General features: G+C 45.0%; 1 protein-coding gene across 1 annotated transcript; it reads left to right on the top strand.

Annotated features, from left to right (window-relative positions):
* Nucleotides 1-327: 327 nt before the first annotated feature.
* ATF3 (activating transcription factor 3) lies at nucleotides 328-6113 on the top strand. Its single transcript, XM_006834019.1, has 3 exons — nucleotides 328-567; nucleotides 4819-4926; nucleotides 5922-6113. The coding sequence occupies exons 1-3, from the start codon at nucleotides 328-330 to the stop codon at nucleotides 6111-6113; spliced, it is 540 nt and encodes a 179-aa protein (XP_006834082.1).
* The last annotated feature ends 7928 nt before the right edge of the window (nucleotides 6114-14041 follow it).

Below are 14041 nucleotides of genomic sequence, written 5' to 3'. Positions count from 1 at the left end.
ACTAACAACAACTATTTTCAGAACTGTTTAAGGCTGTATTTGCATATATGCACAACTGTTTTAAGAGTTCAGGGTAGCATGAAAGGTCAGCACGCATAGACTTTAATTGGGCCTTTTATCCTTGTCAATGAGTTGTATATTTTAAGAACCTGTTTCTTTCAAGATGAGTATGGCATGCAATGAGAACAAGTAGAACCAGTGGGGAGTGGGGTGGGCTTACAGGACTTCCTGTGGGGCTGAACTCTGGTGGTAGAGGTGGCAGGGGGATGTGATCTCCTGTCCCCAAACCTGTAAAGTAATTTTGGTTTTGATGTGTCTTTCAGCAAAATGATGCTTCAACACCCAGGCCAGGTCTCTGCCTCAGAAGTCAGTGCCTCTGCCATTGTCCCCTGCCTGTCCCCTCCTGGGTCACTGGTGTTTGAGGATTTTGCCAACTTGACACCTTTTGTCAAGGAGGAGCTGAGGTTCGCCATCCAGAACAAGCACCTCTGCCACCGGATGTCTTCTGCGCTGGAGTCGGTCACTGTCAGCGATAGACCCCTCGAGATGTCAGTTATGAAAGCTGAGGTAGTGGCTCTTCCTGTCAGTCAATATTTACTGCACACCCACCATGTGCCAGACTTGTTCTCAAAACACTGCCCTCAGAGAGCTTACTTTTTACTGGGAACAGATAATGACACATAATATAAATCAACACATAATATGACAGACAAATGCAAAGGAGAAAACTAAAGCAGGGAACGGGGAGAGGGCTTTGATGATGGAGGAGGAGATGGAGGGAGTCATGTGGGCATCGGGCACAAGAGCAAGAAGGGCATGGAGGTCGGAGTGGGGCTGAGGAACCTGAAGAGCAACAAGTGGGCTGTGAGGTTGGGGTGGAGTGTGGATTAGAGGATGAAGTTGGAATTGAGGTGATGGGTACGGAGCAGATCATGGTGAGTCTTACGTTGTTGTTAAATGCATTTGAGTTAGTTCTGCTCATATAGACTAGTGTAAAGATGTAACCATTTAGACAGAATGAGATAGGAAGTCATTGGACAGTTTTTGAGCCAAGGAATGACATGGTCCCACTTATATTTTCACATGGTCACCTTGGCCATCATGTTGAAAAGAGATGGCAGAAAGGAGACCCCCACATAATCCAGGAGGAAGATGAGGCAGCGGGAACTAAGATGTGGTTGGATTCTAGGTCGATTTTGAAGGTGACGCTGATTTACTGATAGACTGGACATGGGATGTGAGGGGAATAAGACTCAAGATGACTCCAAAGTTTATGGTCTCAGCAACTATAAGGGCAGAGTGCTCACTTGCTGGTGAGACTGGGAAGACTGTAGGAGATTGGGTGAGGACAAGAGCAGGAGTTCCATCTTCAGTGTGGGTATCAAGAAGACAGTGAATTTGTGAGTCTGGAATTCAGGGGAAAGCCAGGGCTAGATACAAAGTTGGAAGCCATACAGATAGTATATAATGCCTTGAAGTGGGTTTGGATGATCTATGTGTCTAGTTCTGAAGAATGTGGAGTGTGACAATTTTCTTTGTTACAAGGATCTAGGTGTCTAGAAATAAAGCAAGGCCTGGCCAGTCGCTCCCATCCTTCTCTGTAGCAATGTTTACAGCCATGGGACCAGGTGTCTGCTCCAAGTTCAATTCTGTTTCTGGCACTTGCACTCTTCCTCACTCAGTGATTGGCAAGACACCCAGGAGTAATCGGCATGACCAGAAGGCAGGGAGGCAGTTGCTAGTAATGCTGTGATACTCAGGGATGTCAGAACTGGGGACTTGGCCGCTCTGTTGGTCTTCCTTTTATGTTTGCAAAGTGAAGACCCATGTAAGGTGGTGCCCATGGAAGCAGCAGTCACAAAATCAAATGACACGTTACATTGGGCAAATCTGCTGCAAAAGATTGCCTTCAAGTGTCAAAAAGCAAAAATGTCACCTTGAGAACTGAGGTATGCCTGGCCCAAGCCATGGTATTTTCAGTCACCTCATATGGGTATGACAGTTGGACAATGAATAAGGAAGACCAAAGAAGAACTAATGCCTTTAGATTATGGTGTTGGTGAAGAATATAGAATGTACTGCTAAAATCTGTCTTGGCAAAGTACAGCTAGAATGCTCTGAGTCAGAACTGACTCTCCAGCTCCTAACAACAGCAACAGAAGAATAAGATGATTCAGAAATGGGAGTGTTTGTTGTTTACTTGATTGACATGGTCACAGCCTTTGGTCTAGGAGTAGTGGAAGTGACCAAAAGGACTAAGTTTAAAAGGTGTTTGATGAAGAATCTAAAAGAGGGTAAAACCGACTTCTGCATAAGATTGATAAGAGGGTTCAATGCGATGACATTTTTTCAGGGTTGAGCAGAGGGACCCGACTGATATTTAGCCTTCAGTGAACAAGTAGCCAGGACTACTACATGAGGCTGTATTCATGAGGCATCATTATAGGCCTTAACTGTGCCCCAGTTATCCTCAGAGGGGGTCACAAAGGAAAGCAGCATTCCCACCACATGTTCATTGGTGCCCAGTCCAATAGAGGACAGTGTAAGGTGGACCATGAGGCACTCAGGAAGTTTTTGTTATTGTTGTTGTATTGTTTTGAATCAAATATCTTGAGATTGGGGCTTCCCTGGGCACTTTACTACTGGTCACACCATTCCTTAGTTTCCTCATTAGTCACACGAGGGAGTTGAACTAGATGGTCTTCAGAAAGTCTTCCCAGCTCTAGTAGTCTGTGATTCTGAGATTTGCTCTACTTTCAAGATATTTTCTCATGTGAGAAAATTCTGTATTCTTAACATTCTATCCTAAGTATCTATAGGGTTGCAAAGGAAAGGCCAGGGTTGCTGAGTTCTTGAAGATTATAATGATGTTAGTGATAATAGCTAAAACTCACATAGCATTGACCAAAAACTAGACATAGTGACTCTGCAGGCTAAGCACTGGACTTTGTAGGATAAGCACAAGGTTGACAGTTCAAACTCACCAGCTGCTCCGCAGAAGAAGGATGAGATCTTTCTGTTGTGTAAAAACTTACAGCCTCGGAAATCCTATATAGAGTTGCTTTGAGTAGGAATTAGTTTGATGACATTGAGTTTGAGGGTTGTTGTTTTTTTTTTAAAAAGACACTAGTCAAAGTATTTTACCTATATTAACTAATATGATCTTCACATTGACCCTATTACACAGTTAATATGATTAATTTCTTTTGGCGTCCTAGGAGCTCTTTTATTTGAGGTCTGGTTCCTTGCCCCGTTTCCCACTGTCCAGAGCTGTCAGGGTCTGATATTAGAAGCCCAAATCTTCACCCATTTGTTCTACCAAGAACACTTTATCCCAGCTGGACTCTGATCTCCAGCTGCCGGATTTTGCTGATTCTTCATCAGTCCTCATGAGGTCACAATTTATCCTAAAGCAGGAAGCATTTGTCTGAAGATCTCCAGAGATTTGTGAGGTGACTCAGTGGAGGGCTGTAGTTCACCACCCATAGGTGGCACCCTAGCCATGGACTGATAATGCCGTTTGGGTTGGGGAGGGGCTTAGGTTCCTGTTCCCCAGGAGTTTCACCCAAATTTGAGTGGTACATACTCTGACTCAAGGCAAATACCAAGATGAATGGGGTTGTCTTTGGATCTCCAGCTTAAGACCTGAATCCCAACACAAACAGGGAAGACTGTGTCTAGGTGATATTCCTGACATCACTCATAATTCTAGGAGAAAGGACATATTTACAAACAGAATCTGTTTCCTGCTCTAAATGATTACAATCAGTGCCAATCATTGTCAGTTTAAATAGCAAACTCAGACCAAAATCAAAATGTGTTTTTAAAATAGATTAAAATTTTGTCTTGCTAATATTGCAAATAGACACTTGGTGTGGTGCTATAGGATAAGTACTAGACTGAGAACCACAAGATCGGTAGTTCAAACCCACCAGCTGCTCATCGGAAACCCTACATAGGGTCTCTATGAGTCAGAACCAACTTGACTGCAAGTAACAACAACAATATAGCCAATGTGAGCTCTAATGGCATAATGGGTTAAGCATTGGGCTGCTAACCTTAAGTTAGTGGTTCGAACTCACCAGTTGCTGAAAGGTAAGGCTGTCTGCTCTCATAAAAATTGAGTCTTAGGAACCCTAAGGAGCAGTCACTACAGGTGAGAAATAGCATTTTGACAGTGGATTTAATATTGCCGGTATAATTTTATTTGTTAACTGACAGTTTTTGGTTTTCATTTTTCATCCTGAGCTCTGGTAGCGTAGTGGTTACGAATCAGGCTGTGAACCTCAGGGTCAGCAGTTCGAAACTACGAGCTGTTCTGCGGGGAGAAAGATGAGGCTTTCTGCTCCAGTAAAGATTTACAGCCTCGGAAACCCTGTACAGGGTCACTATGAGTCAGAACCAACTCCATGGCACATAACTACCACCACCATAGAGTCCTGGTGTATGGTGCTGTAAGATAAGCACTGGACTGCTAATCACAGGGTTGGAATTCAAACCCACAAGCAGCTCTTTGGAAACCATATACAGGGTTGCTATGAATTGAAACTGACTCAATGGCACTTAACACCACCAACAACGACAGCACTTATTGTGTGAAGGTCCCTGGGGGGAGTGACTAACCCAAAGGTCAAGGGTTCGAACCCACCCAGTGGCACCACAGAAAAATGGACTGGGCGATCCATATAGTTTATAGCCAAGCCAAACCTTTAGCGCAGTCCTGCTCTGTAACATGGGGTTGCTACTATGAGTTGGAGTCAATTTGATGGCAATAGGTTTGGCTTTGGGTATTAAGCGTGTGCCTTTTGGGTTTTATAGGCAGCCCCTGAAGAAGATGAAAGGAAAAAGCGGCGGCGGGAAAGGAATAAAATTGCAGCTGCCAAGTGCCGAAACAAAAAGAAGGAAAAGACGGAGTGCCTACAAAAAGTGAGTGCTTTCAATCTTTGCCCCCTCTGCTTCTTTGTGCCTACCTTCTCCTAACAGCAAGTGCTTTCCCAAGAAGGACCATGTAGTTGGTAGCAGAAATGCCAGTCTCAGAACAATGTGGCAACATAACTTTTAGCACAATGAACGTGACTCTGGATATATGAAAAGCAGGTGTGTGGATTAAAAGCCACAGGGTCATCTGAAGCTCAGATTCCTAGGAGCCTCAGCCATTCCATATACACACCCAAGCTGCAGGGTATGTCAGCCCTGTTAAAGAGACTTCACTAAAAGTCCGTTTTCCTGAGAAAAAGAAGCTGTCAGCTCTCATTTGACTCTCTGTGAAATAGCCTTTCATTAATGTCTTCAGACAAATTATTCCTTGAATCCGCAAGAGTGTTTACATTTTCTTGGCGCTCCTGTCTAGTTCTTAACTCTTCAGCCTTTCTCCCTGGCTCTGCCCACCAGCTACCCTTCCAGAAGGGAGAAGCATCAGCATCTGTGGGCAGGCTGAGCAGATAAGGATGATGCCAGGCCATCTTTCCATGGCTGTGCCCTCTTCTTCCCTGAGTGTACACATGCTAGGGTAGAGTCTTAATCCAGGTCCCTTCCCAGCCCCTAAGATCCTTATAGGCCCAGAAGACCTACATATGGGCTGCTGGGCTCCATGCAGAGTGTTCTGAACCAAAAGTTCAACTGTAGCTATATTAATTGAGTCACAACCTGGCTCTGTAGTAGAAACTTTAGGGCATTTCTGAAGACTACCCCAGGTTCAATGGCTTCCCCAGGGTCTGGATTGTCCGAGACCTAGTACTACTCTCCCAACCTTGTGGGATATTGCAGCAGAGACAGCTGTGCGCCCTCTGCAGGGTAGTCCCTGCTTGATGATGTCTAAAGGGTCCCAGGAGTTTCCCTTGCTCCTGAGGCAGTACCCCCAGTCACCCCTCTTCACTGGCCTTTTAGTTCCATTCCCAATGCCTCTATGATTTGTCCCCCAGGAGTCGGAGAAGCTGGAGAGTGTGAATGCCGAACTGAAGGCCCAAATTGAGGAGCTCAAGAACGAGAAGCAGCATTTGATATACATGCTCAACCTTCACCGGCCCACGTGTATTGTGCGGGCTCAAAATGGGCGGACTCCGGAAGATGAGAGAAACCTCTTTATCCAACAGATAAAAGAAGGAACATTGTAGAGCTAAGCAGCCATGGTTTGGGGGCAACTGGAAGTCCTCATTGAGTTCTCTTTTACACCCCAATATCTGAAGCAATTGGAGATCTGACTTCCTGTGCACCTCTAGGATCCCAGCAGCAGACACCCTCTGAGGCGGGAGGGCCTGCGGTGACTCGGCTGTGCCTCTCTGCGCCACTCCAGAGTGGACTTTGGACCAGGGCAAGTGCATTTCTGCCTCGACTCCAGGTTTTAGGCTTTATCATACTGGCCGTTCTTAGATGCTCCAGGGGCCCTTCGACTGAATAGTACAAAAACCAGGAGGTCCACCATTAGAAGTCATGCAGAAGAAGTGTCTAGGACTCCGCTGCCACTGTCACCTGTGGGGAAATGGAGTGAGGATGGCAGGTAGCGACGTTGTGTGAAGGTCAGGGTTGTGCTTTCTCGCAAACATGCTGTACTGTACAGGGATGACTGGGAGCAAGGCATTCGCTTCAAAACTAGGCATTGTGCTCATTGACGTCTATTTGTTCTGCACAACACTGGGGTGGCTTTCATAGGACTTTTCTCAGATCTGGGTTCTGAGAGTTTGGGAAACTGCCACCACGTCATGCAGTGTCCTATAAAGTATTCAGGGGGGCCCAAGGGGCTAGTCAAGCCCAGTAGAATAGAATTCCCCTACAGGCCACACACTGTGGCTTTGTGCCAACAGAGAGGGGTGGCCTCTTTCTCCTCCTAACACATCCAGGCGTTAACATGAAGTCCATGGACGTCATTGTGGGGCCTCTGTTGCAAAACTCAGTCAATAATAATAATACAGGAAAGAACCAGAAATTAAAAAAAACAACTTCCAAAGAGCCAGGATTGTCTGGATGAAGGGAGTGTTTGTAGGCCTGAAGTGCCAAATTGCATTTCCCTTTTCTTGGGGTTGAAACCCATGGGTCAGTGGAGACATGGTTGAAGTCAGGTGATGCCCAGGCTTTAGCATTATTGGACGGTAGTGGCATGTAGGTGTTGTTTAAAACTCTGGCCCAGAGCATTTGCCAATGTGAGAAGAGCACTGGTCACAAGGACTCTGGCTACTGTCTGGCTGATGAAATCCTGATGTTTCTGTGAAATCCTCAGGGTTTGATCCTACTCAACATTATCATTACAATTTTATGTAAGAGAAATTATTATGTATTTATCCTAGTATTCAATGTAGTAATGTCAATGTAATAAATATTGGAACCAAGACATGATCAACGTTAAGTGTTGTGCTGGTTTTTGTTATTTTTACTGACTGGCTATTGAGATCTACTCGGCCCCCTCTACTCCATTCTCCATTGTCTTGTTGTTGAGTGTCGGCGAGTCAGTTCTGACTCATAGCATCCCTGCATAGGATTTCTGAAGACTAGCTAGGGGTTGAACTGCTGACCTTGTTCTCCATTTGGGAGGTGTTGAAACATTCTCAAATGGGTCATCTTCTCTTCTATGGAGTACCATGAGGTGATATCAATGGCCTTAAATCCTATCCCTTAGTCAAATGCACTTAATTCCCAATCTCGCATTGACAAGCCCTGCATCAGACCCCAAGCAGATCCTTTAGACAGACTGGTCAATGTGAAGAGAGAATGCTGGTAATCAAATCTGGTTTGCTAAATACCTCAACTATCAGTTCCTCTTGTGGTGGTGGTGATGTGCTGTGGAGTCGGCTCCAACTCACAGCGACCCCGTATAGGATTTCTGAGACTATAAATCTTTACGGGAGCAGAAAAACCTCATCTTTCTCCTTAAGGTCTAAACACCGAAAATGTACACCCGTTGTTCAACTTAAAACCTTTTTCAAAAAATAATACCTTACATCCTGTCTCAGAATTCCTCTTAAAGTATTTGTTCACATGAATTACATTTGATAGAAAGTCCAAATCTCAGTTTCATTGCAAATATGTATTTCAAACACCAGAAAAGAATTAAAGAAAGGTATTCTACCTAGTTTTCTGGAGATTTCAAGGCATTTGATTCCTTAAATCTGCTGCTGTCAAATTCCTTCTTTCTCATAGTGACCCTATGGGACAGACTAGGACAGGTACACAACTATAGATCTTTATAAAAGCAGACTATCACTATCACTTTCTCCTATGGAGCAGCTGATGGCTTCGAACCACCAACCTTTCATTAGCAGCTGAGCACTTTAACCCCTGTGTTACGAATAGAACTAGGCTCCTTTGTCTTCTACTTGTAGTAGAAAACTCAAGTTCAGAAACAAAAATAGACTACTTCGCTACCAACACCACCTTCATTCAATACTGATGATGCTCCTCCTCCGTTTGAACTTGTGTGTGGGTTCCTCTAAACTGTGTTGCCTGTGACAGTTTTGCTGCTTGAATTAGACACGAAAGGTATGTTCCTAATCTATAGAATTCAACTGAGGTTGGTATTATTTACCACTTTTTAAAAGAGCTAACTGTTTCCTTTGTCTTGGTGGAGAGAAAAGAAAATTCTCCTTCCATTTACCCTTTGGTAGAGTGGGTACTAAAAAGAGCTCTTGCTAATGTGACCCTACAGGACAGGGTAGAATTGTCCTATAGGGTTTCCAAGCCTATGAAGCTTTATGGAAGCAGATTGTCACATCTTTCAAGGAGTGGCTGGAATCTCACACTAAGGTGAAATACAGTGTTTAGGACTAATGCTAACAATTACTGTTAAGTGCTGATGAGTTGGTTCAAACTCCTAGTGACCTTATGTAGGGTTTCCAAGGCGTGGCTGGTGGATTTGAACTGCTGCCCTTGAGGTTAGCAGTCTAATGCTTAGCATACAACACCATTCTAGGATTTGTTGTTAAGTGTCATCAAGTCGGTTCCGACCCATAGTGACCCTGTATAGGGTTTCCAAGGAGCAGCTTGTGAGCTTGAACCAATGACCTTGCAGTTCAAACCAACTTTGGAGGCCAGCACATTTACTCACAGTGCCACACCAGGACTCCCATACCAAGATGTTGTTGTTAAGTGCCGTTGAGTCGATTCCGACCCATAGTGACCCTGTATAAGGTTTCCAAGGAGCAGCTGATGAGCTTGAACCACCGTCCTTGCAGTTCAAACGACTTTGCAGTCTAATGCATTAGCCCACAGCACCACACCAGGACTCCAAGATAGCTAACAGCTAACCTTTAATGAGTCCGGCAATATGCTAAATACTTTACCTGCACTAAAAGTGTCATTAGGAATCCCTAGGTAGTACAAATAGTTAAGTACTCTGCTACTAAGAGGTTGAAGATTTGAATTCACCCAGAGGCACCTCAGAAGCAAGGCCTAGCAGCCTACTTCCAAAAGCTCACCCAAACCCCCAAACCAAACTGACTGCTGTTGAATTGATGTAGCCTCACAAAAGAAAACAGGCGCTGAAAACCCTATAGGTAGAGCACAGTTCTACTCTGCAGACTATAAGTCAGAATCTACTCATTTTACAGAACCTACACGTTTTGCAGATGAGGAAGTAGAATGTTAATTACTCAAAATCCCAGGTGATTTAATGCTGAAGCCGATGTTGGAAAACATTTGGCTGCCCCAAGCATTGTTTGTGAGGCAAAGTACTGTACCAGTTCAGAACAAAGGCATTATAGTCAGGTAGACATGGTGCAAATGGTTACGTGCGTCCTAGTTTACTAACCAAAAGGTTGGCAGTTCAAGTCCATCCAGAGGCACCTCAAAAACTTTCTGAGACCTGATGATCTACTTTAAGTCTACAAGTATACCAGTTGCCATTGAGTTGATTTTGACTCTGGTAACTCATGTGTGTCAGAGTAGAACTGTGTGCTCCACAGGGTTGTAAATGTCTGCGATCTTTTAGATTCAAATACTGTCTCCGCCACCTATTATTAGTTCTCAGACTATAGGCAAGTGATGCCATCTCAGTTTCTTCCCCTCCTGCCTTCTTTTGAAAACGTTTGGTGAATTTGCAGAACAAATCAGCTTTCCATTCAACAATTCATACACATCCTATTTCATGTCATTGACTGCCATCTCTACATGGTAACATCACTTATCTTATTTCCGTTTCCCATTTCCATTTCTTTTCTAACCCATCCTGCCTTCTGAACTTTGTCCTCAGACAAAATGCTGACCCTATGATCTCAAATGGATGATTATACTTTTCTAGTATTATTCACCTTACAGGCCTACTGCTTGGCCAGAGTCCTGCTGTGGTTCAAACCCACCACCCACGCCTCTGAAACCCTATCCAGGGTTGCTATGAGTTGGTACTGACTTGAGGACACTTAATACCACCACCCCCTTGACTGAAAATTCCTTCTAATATGCTCCCTTTCAGTGTGGTTGGTAGTGGTAGCCAGGCACCTTCTAGTTCTTCTGATCTCAGGATCATGTAGGCTGATATTCTTGTGGTCATTAGTCCACTGAACTATTTCTATATGTCTTCAGTTTCCTTCACTGTGTTTGCCTCCAGAAGGGGAGACATCAGTAGTTGCACTTTATTGGCTGCTCACAAGCTTTTAAAAGACCCGGCACTACTTAGCTAAATGGGATGTAGAACATTGTTTTTCTGGACTATGCCAATTAATCTTGTGGTACAACAAGTCCATGGTCCTGAGCCCTACGTCCAACAAATCCATCTCAGTTTCTTTACCTGTAAAACTGGAGCGGTAATATTGCCAAACTCCGTGGATTCTTATAATGTATGTGAGGAACACAGCATGGTGCCTAGGAGACGCTGTTTCTATTATTATTAAAGGTCTTCATTGTCAACATCGACTGAGATTTTATAATCAGACTGGCTAACTAAGGGCCAAAACTGCCAATTCTAGGGTATTCAATAAAATTAAGCCAGGATTCAAATGTTTCAAGTGATTCCATCATCTTCATGTGTATGTATCCTTAGAGTAGTTGCTGAAACTTTTGAATTTGAAAAAAAGCACCAACACAAAACTTTTCTTATTTGAAAATAAATTCGATTTTGGAGTCTGCCAGAGATGACCATGTGGATGCCAAGGGGTGTCTATGGGGAAAATGGTGGCCTACCATGAGGGGTGTCTGGGGGAACAAGAACCAAGGGGTACATGATAGTGACAGGCCACAACGGGCAGCAGTGTATAAATAGGGCTGTGCAGGAGGTCTGGGCTGTGAGACTAGTAACTTCAGTTGCTAGGAGATAGAGCTACCTCTCTGGAAAACCTTTTTGATGATAACGCCACAGTTCTACACTCCAGAAGAGATTGTGGCCCCAGCTCCCTAGAGCAGCCCCCCAGCAAACATCCATACACACCCTTCCCCTCATCCCAGCCTTCCTTCACTCCCCAGCAAACACCCTCCCCCTCACCTCAGCCTCTGTTGGGTGAAGTGTAACTAAGACATGTATCAAACCACTTTGTGCACAGCAATACTACTGGTCTCTCATTTGTCAGTGAGGCCAACAAAGACCCAGCCCTGCGGTCCTGTGCTGCTGCCAGACCTCCATCATGAGTAGTGAGACTTGACCATATTTCACAGTTCTGCCACGGGCATGTTCCATACTGCCATGGGGAACCTTCAGTGACACTTGCACAAGGGGAAGTATAGCACCTGCGAGTACCCATATTTAAAAGTGATTATATCCAGATCACCAAGAGGGGAGAGGTGACTGATGTACACAAGCATTTCCCATGGTGGTTGTGGGCATCGCCTGCAGTAGCCCTATCCTCCTCCTTCCTGACATCATGCTGCTTGCCCAGCCAATCTCCGTAATACTTACGGAAGCCAGACCCCCAAGGGAAAAGGCCACAAGGTTACCAAGACGTTAAGAGCTCACCCAGGTCCTGCCCTTGAAGTTTGTCAAGGTCTCCATCTACCACCATTAGAAGCAGCAACTGTGTCTGCAGTTTGCCATGGACCAAGCTTACAACCTGCTGCTATGTCCCTAAGATCTCTTTGTCTACTGGACCAAGCTTGCTTATCTCCTGTGGCCACCAGCAGACAGTAGCAGCATTAACCATGCTATGCTATGCCATCTAGTGATGTCTGCATGACTGAGTTAAAGAACAGGCTAAGCTCAGCCATGGGTTACTATGTAAAATTGGATTGGGACCACATCAGTAGTAGGAGCAGGCAAGCATTTTCAAATTTGTCTGGGTTTGCTGCTTTTGCCAGTGGGGAGAGAATCCAAAATGCCTCCTCCCCTTCAAACCTACACAAATAACATAATCTTCTGCCAGAGGAGTGTCAATAGGGATGGCCACACATACCACAGCAAGAGCTATGAGTATGGTGGCCACGAAATCTGTGGGCCTAGAACCCATAAACACAGCAATAGTGGAACAGTCACCACAGATGCCCAAGGAAACAAAACCAACCTCGCCATCACATGTGCAACCAACACATCCAAGCACATGAAGGTGGCTGTGGTAGGGAGTGCTAGCAGGTCCTCAGAGTGCACGACCACACTGAGAGATTCCAGCAGCCTTCTCTCAAAAGCCAGTTACCATTTGACAATGACAGCAGCCCCTCTCATCTCAAACTTGTCAATTAAAGGCACTGTTAGTGACCAGGGAAGAAACCAGCAGGTCCCACAGAGACTGAGATTTTACAGATTGGGCTGACTAAGGAAGGAGAGAGAGGAAGGAATGAAGGGACAAGGAGAGAATGCTCATTATGGAAAAAGACAGCACTCAGGAAGAGCTCCCCCCACTACCATCGCCACAGGATACGCAAGACTTACCACAAAAAGGAAAGTGACAGACTTCAATCTTCCAGCTGGTCCGTACACAGCTGTACTATGTCCAGAGATAAAAAGGACAAAGGCCATGGTAGCCAAGGGGGCAGTAGACATTATTCAGTCACAAAAAGGAATCTAAGTCAGGAGGAAGCGGATCATCCTAACATATGCTCAAGTTCAACCAAGAGAAATCAGCAGGTTCAGCTCTTGGCTGAGTAATTTCAGAGTCAGTAGCACTAGGAGAACAGCGGCTTCCACAAGGGAGAACAACACGGAGGCCATCATGGAGATGGTAGGTGGTAGATGGTGAGCCAGGGCTGGGAATCCCGGGTTCTGTGGTGCCAGAGATCATGGAGACTGTGAGCTTCAAAGCCCATTAGTTTACTGGATGCTACAAAGGGGAGGAGGACAGCTTTCCTCAGTGCCGTATAAATAAGGCATCTTTATTAAAATTCCAACATGGCATGCTTATATTGGAATGTTTATATTCCATAGCCTAGTAGCTTTATTAGTGGACTCTGATGTTAACTCTGCTGTTGCCCAAGAGCCCAAGGTGCAATCAGTTTGAGCCCCGCCACATCCATTCATGTCCATGCTTGGTAGAGCTAGTATGAGTGGTCCTTTCTGCCTCATCCTCTTCCTGGTTTGGGTCCATGAGGTTCTGACTGAGAGTCAAAATTATCTGCGTAGCTCTACCACTTTCTCTTTTTCCTTTTTAAAAGTACCTTTCTGGAGGTGGGGCTTGATGGCGGCTAGGGTGGAGGTGCAGTGAAGTTCTCTGTCAGCCATACCACAGAATATCAGGCAAAGCAGATCCAGGGCAGAGCTCCGAAACTCAGGACCACAGAGCTAGGAATATTTTTAAAGTTTGAAGGCTTATAGCTACCGGAACTTGAAGCTAAAGTAAGAAATGCGTACTTTTGAACCTGCTGGGCTCAGAGGCCCAGTGCTGACATCTTGGGCGAGACCATATGGCGAGACCTAGTGGGGGAGCAGACACACCACGGAAAAATGCCGTGGGAACCTTGGAACAAAGGTGGACAATACACTTTTTCGGATTTGCTTTGTTCTGATTTTTTTCTTCTTTTTCTTTTTTGTTATCTGGTCATTGGCACACCCACTATTTGCGCACCTCTATTCTGGTGATTAGAGGGAGAGTCTGAGCGAGTGGACACCCCCTACCCTCACTACTGGTGGGTTCTTCTGCTACGCATGCGCACAGATTCTCAGCCCAAGCACAGACCCTGAGCTTTTTTTTTTTTTTTTTTT

Source organism: Chrysochloris asiatica, unplaced genomic scaffold (genome assembly GCF_000296735.1).
Source record: "Chrysochloris asiatica unplaced genomic scaffold, ChrAsi1.0 scaffold00009, whole genome shotgun sequence".
Lineage (NCBI taxonomy): Eukaryota > Metazoa > Chordata > Mammalia > Afrosoricida > Chrysochloridae > Chrysochloris > Chrysochloris asiatica.
The sequence above is the reverse complement of the archived record's forward strand: the minus strand, read 5'-3'. Positions and strand labels throughout refer to the sequence as shown.